Source organism: Glossina fuscipes, unplaced genomic scaffold (genome assembly GCF_014805625.2).
Source record: "Glossina fuscipes isolate IAEA_lab_2018 unplaced genomic scaffold, Yale_Gfus_2 0, whole genome shotgun sequence".
Taxonomy (NCBI): domain Eukaryota; kingdom Metazoa; phylum Arthropoda; class Insecta; order Diptera; family Glossinidae; genus Glossina; species Glossina fuscipes.
The window spans coordinates 13,522,518-13,528,573 of record NW_023998414.1 but is presented as its reverse complement, the minus strand read 5'-3'; the positions used below and the strand labels follow the sequence as shown (position 1 = coordinate 13,528,573).

The window sequence follows — 6,056 nt, the reverse complement described above, 5'->3', positions numbered from 1 at the left end:
AGGGTTCGGATAAAAAATTACTTTTTTGTCGATTTCTCTTGTATTAAGCAAAGTGCAGGGAAGGGACATATTGGTGACATACTATAGTGTTTCTATTTGCTTACAACTATGTCTGATAAAAATGATTTTTGTTTTTTTTTTTTTGCAATCACAAACCTATCGCTTACATCATCGTATCATACATTTAGATCAAGTTTAAATATGGATACGATCCGCCCATTAGAATGCTTGGAATTTAAATAAGAATTAGAAAACGGCGAGCATTTTAATACATATATATATATATATATATATATATATATATATTTATGTGTATTTTCTTCCTTTTTGCGTGACTTTTGTGCTTTCAGAGCAATGTAAAAGCTTGGTACGATTTCTAATGATTGAAAGCAGAACGAATTCATCAAAGTAAAGGCATACCATATAAGAAGAACTGAATAACTTGATATGATATGAGAGAATCATAGACTTTTATAAACATCTAGCTCGATATCTAGTAAACAAAATGAAGAGATTAAAGAAGACGGAGCTATTTAATTGCGTTACACAGTCAGACATGTAGGCGACCCTATCAAAAGTGTGTCTAGATTATAGGAAGCCGTTAAGTCGAGTCCCTCGGTTGCTCTAGTGTTGTACGGTTTTTTTTTGCATTTAACTTAATATCTTACTCATTTGCGATAGTTTTATATTAAATCTTCCTTATTGAATTATTTGGGTCTGAGAGTCACTTTCTTCTTGTTCTCTCCAAGACATAGTCGGCCTATTTCAAAAGTGTGCTAATAATTTGTTAGTTATTATATTGGACAAGTGTTTATCGTAGAGGAAGTCTTACTCTTTCTCTCTCTATTTATATAATAATTTCAATGATTTTTAACTTGTTTACTGGCATCAGATAAGTTTGTTAAAATTATCGCAACCTATTTTTACGATGTAACGTTATGGAATTGAAACTTGAATTTATTTTTTCTCCATTAGTGTTGAGTATGGAAGCTATATATCATCAACAAAAGTTTTCCAATATGACCTGTATGCCGTGATTGAAACTATTTAACAAAAAAAAAAAAAAAAAAAAACAGCAATAATAATAATAATAATAATAATAATAATATAAATAACAAAGTGAAAAGGGTCGTAAACGCTAACATTTCTTTGGCAGGGAGAGACACAATTTAATCAACTTTTTCGTGTCACCCTCGAATTAAGTCGCGAAATGTCCAAGTCGAACGCCGATTTCAGTGCGTTCGACTTTAATGACAGCTCCGATAATTCCGATGTTGAAACACGAGCCCCGTTTCTTAGTCGCGCGGCCTTAAATAGCCACAATAATAATAGTAGCAGCAATCATCATAATGGCAATAATAACGGCCGCGGCAATTCAGGACGTACTAGCCAACGTAACGACTCGGTTAGTAGTTCTTCCAATAGTTCAAATTCGAGTAGTAACGACGATGGCGAAACAAACGAAACGACATCGGCACAACACCAGAGGCAGCAGTTGCATGCAGCCATTAATGGCAGGAGTGTTAACGAGGCCAATAACAGTAACAATAGCTGTGGTGGCGATAGTACACCGCAACACAATAACAGCGGCAGCTCCATACAACAGTCACATAATTCGGATGCTCTGTTAATGGTTGCTATGGGGACGGGTGTTGGTGGTTGTGGTAGTGCTGACGTTGATGGCGATGTTATGGGTGATGAGGGGACTTTAACGACACCGGCATCATCGTCAACGGCAGCGCCATTAACAGCAACGCACACGAATGGCTTATCAATGGATAGTAGTGCTCCTGGCAATTCGGTCGATAGTAATCATGTAAGTGGTGGTGGTGGTGGTGGTGGTGGTGGTGGTAATTGTGGTATCGATGGCAGTAGTGATGGTGGCGGCGGCTTAGCCTCAAATCTGACAGAAGCCAGTGTGCACAACAACAATTGTAATATTTCGGGTCTGCTGGATTCTGCACTGACCGGCAACGGTAATGGCCAAAACAATGGTCACTCGACCGTAAGCAGTATCAGCAACAGCAACTCCAATAATAACGGCAACATCAACAATAACAATAACAACAGCAACAATAATAACATCAGCATCAACAATAATAGCAATTGTAACGAGATTGTACGTTGCAGCAGTAGTGCCAGCTTAAGCAACAATAGCCAGCAAACAAATCATGCTGGTCTTTCTGGTAACGGGGGTGGCGGTGGTGGTGGCGGTGGCGGATCGGGTAGTCTTTGCGGTGTACCCGCATCTGCTTCGAGCTATGCTCTCTCCAATGAACGCAAGAAATATCGTCATCAAAATTATAGCAAAAACATCTATATCGGCACAAAAAACGCAGAGAAATGGGAACACATGCGAACACGATTACAGTTCAAAAACGATGTCGAATTTGTTGCCTATCTGCTAAATTTAGCCGATAACGATACCGAACGTTTGGCAAAGTAAGTATAATAATGCGAACTTTTCATTATTTATTAAAAAAATTCCTTTTTTCATGTTTCTGTGTTTATGCTTTGCTAACTTTAAAATAAAGCACAGATCGAACGCGACTACGTTATACTAGAAAAATAATTGAGATTATAAATTAGGTTATTTAATTTCGATTTGATTCTAGATTCATAACACCAAGAAGTCCATTCATTTCATTATTATCGAGACCTTAATATGCGATTTTTCATTAAAAGTTTTTGTTTTCCTTTTTTGTCTTTTTTTTTTCTTTTTTAACTCTTTCGATCGATCATGTGATATTTGCCGCCAAATGTACGATAACGGTGTATAGGAACTCTATCTAGAGAGTTTTATACAAATCCAATCCTCAGTTATTTCTCGACATAATTACTGCAAAAAAAAAAAAAAAAAAGACTCTAAGCTTCAAGGGGAAGCCATTATGAGTTTCACTATCTATTAGTTCGAAAATGCAGTTTTCGACAATCCCATCCATAGAACGTATCTTCTTACATTGCCCGAATTAATGGTCTTTAACTGCGCAGGTATCATATATGGCGTCAAAAGTATGATATTCGTCTAGAATAACGGTAACATATTCAGTTTAGTTGGTTGGATAACCAATACAATGATTGAAAATTTTTCACATATTAATTGGCTTTTTTTGAAGAATACAACAAAGAAAAAGACAAAGACAAAAAATGTTTTCCCACAAATATTTATAATATTAACGATTATTTCTTCTACAATGTATTTTGTTAGGAGAATCGTTAAATCTCGCATATGATACGTAATATACGATATTATTGATATGATTCTTCTCTCGTTAACTGTCTAAATTTGTCGGAATCGCAGCGATATAGTTGCAAAAATTTCCCAATAGTTTACGATTTTATTTACGATGTACGCGTATGATGATAATGGAACAAAGCAAAACTTGTTTTTTGCTACATATTTGGAGATTCTATCGTTGTGTAAAAGCAAAAAATTTTGTTCGTTTTTCTAAAGATAAACGTAAGTTAATATATTACTAGGTGTGAATGTATTGTCTTGTTGGCTGTTTGACTATTTGACTGACTGATTAAATGAATGAACGAATGAATGAATGAATGAATGAGTGAATGAATAAATGAATGAATGAATGGATGGATGGATGGATGGTTAGCTGGTTGGCTGGTTGGCTGGTTGGCTGGTTGTTTGGTCGGTTGGTTATTTCACTGATGATGAGATGATGTTGCTATGTTAACGGAAGCGGAAATAAAAAATACAAACACAAGCAGTAAATACATATGTATATATGTAAACATATACGCATGCATTTATACGTGTGTATACACACCAATAAACATACTTACAAACACATAGAATTAAAATAGGAAAAAAAAAACAAAAAAACAAAAAAAACATACACACTTAGTTCTTTATCGCACTCGGCTGTACAAGTCCTTTGTACCAGCAAAGATTTACGCAGAACAGTAGCGCATTAAAAAAAAAAAAAAAAAAAAAAAAATATATATATATAAACCCAAAAAAAAAAAAACTTATAAACTCTTCTTTTTTGAAGTAAGAGCAAAAATTCTTTACATATATATGTATACTCTCTATACAAAGATATGCATATATATATATATATATATACGTTTACGAGCGTGCGTGTGCGATACATTCAGAAAGAAGTTGATGATATTTGCTTTGTTGTATATTGTATGAATGCATTATAAAAGAAATGCAGCAAGTGCCCTGTGAATGCACGAAAACATGCCTATGCTTTTGTGTAATTTGGCAGTCGGTGTTAGTGCTGTGGTTGTTTGGTTTACGTATTTCCCTTTTCTTTTTTTTTTTGTTTTTTCGTCGTTTCTCAGTTCTGTGTTTTCTCTTGCTTCCGTAACAAATACTTTGCGAACGAGAAAAACCTTAAAACCAACCAAAAGTGAAATATTGTTTAAGTGCAGCTTTGAATTGCTGCACCCTGTGGTACGAGAATGTATTGGTTGCCTTCAAAATGATTGTATTGGGTTGGTTTCATGTGGTGATGTATGCTGCGGTAACTTGAGCGAGAATGTATGTGTATTTATGTGTGTATGCGTATATGTATACACATACATGCGTGCATTACTTACGACTTGCATATTTGGTTTAGGCAGGAAACTCATCAGTGTACTAACAGCAATATCCTCAGCGTACTCAGTTGCAGCTTAAATAGCACTGAAAATACGCCATTTTAATGTTTATGTATACACATATATATGCATATATATATATATATATACTAAAATTTATGTATTTGTTGTACGAAAGCACGGGCAAACGCGCGTGCATATACATGTACACATACATATACACATACGGGCGAGCACGCACATACGTACGCGTAAATTTCATTCGCATGTATTGTACACGTACATAAATAATGTGCATAAGACTAGTTCATCATTTATAGTTTCCCTCATCTTGAAACGTGAACATCTAACAGGTTGGCAAGAATGGAAGGTATAGCTCGATATTTTGCTTTACTATCTTCTTCGCCCACACTTTTGTAGGCACTCGCAATTTACATCTAATTGAAATTGAATGAAAGAACAGAAAAATAGAAAATAGAAGCAAGACATTAACGCAATTTCTTTTTTGCCCATCTAATAGAGTTTTATGTAAAATTTCAAACTTATTTATAACTTTTTTTATATAAATATGTATATATATATATATATATATATATATATACGCACAGAGTAAATGCAAAGAAATCAGAAAAACATAACAAATATTGCTTTTGTACCACTCGAATAGTACTAAAGCTGAATAACTAGTTGGCTGTTGTATATGTAGTGTGCCCTCTTACATCACGGTTTTTGACCACAAACGTTCATACGCACATGCATACAAAAGCATGCTTGCGCACACATAAGTGAACGTACAAGTACAACAGTAAGACTAACAGCACACTTGAGAATGAGCAAATGTAATTTTTGAATATGCATGAAGGTATGTATGCACGTACATACATATGTATACATTGGCATACTTATAGCTCGTACAATGCTTACGCGATATTTATACGAGGCTCTATTAGAAAATCATTGTTGATACTGTTAAATTCGTCAATTGTCTTATCTAAAAAATTTATTTATTTATTTATTTATTTTTTTTGTTTTTTTTTTTTTTCATTTGGTTTTTTTTGCACGCAATTTGTATAGATTTCGCTTGATATTAATTGTCCTGCTACGATTTCGAATGCGTGCTGATAAGCTCGCATATAATTTCGTAGATGTAATATATACAGAGTGTTCATGGTAAACGCATAGCATCTTAGTGTTTTACTATTTTGCTACAAGTAGCGCGTAATAAATATTTTGCATTTAAGTGTTCGTAACCGTATTCGAGTAAAGAGCGAGAGCGAGATATTAGTTGTTTTTGGACGTTTTTCATTTTAGAATTTTTCGCGATTATTGATCATGGCTATGACATACCGCGTTTACGGACAAGTCTTTAGCACACACTTATCGTTTAAATACTCAAAATATTGAATGAAGAAAATGACAAAGTTGACCGAAACGTTCAACATGATCCAACAACGCACGAAAGGATTTTAATTTTTGGACAGTTATGAAAA

General features: G+C 34.4%; 1 protein-coding gene across 2 annotated transcripts in view; it reads left to right on the top strand.

Annotated features, from left to right (window-relative positions):
- The first annotated feature begins 1,091 nt into the window (after positions 1-1,091).
- The window catches only part of LOC119642362 (uncharacterized protein DDB_G0283357), a 14,944-nt gene continuing 9,979 nt past the window's right edge, over positions 1,092-6,056 (top strand). For both annotated transcript variants that reach the window (XM_038041509.1, XM_038041501.1), the window contains exon 1: positions 1,092-2,442. In XM_038041509.1, the coding sequence (XP_037897437.1) occupies positions 1,211-2,442 (1,232 nt within the window). In that variant the 5' untranslated portion in view covers positions 1,092-1,210. The remainder of the gene's footprint in view (positions 2,443-6,056) is intronic.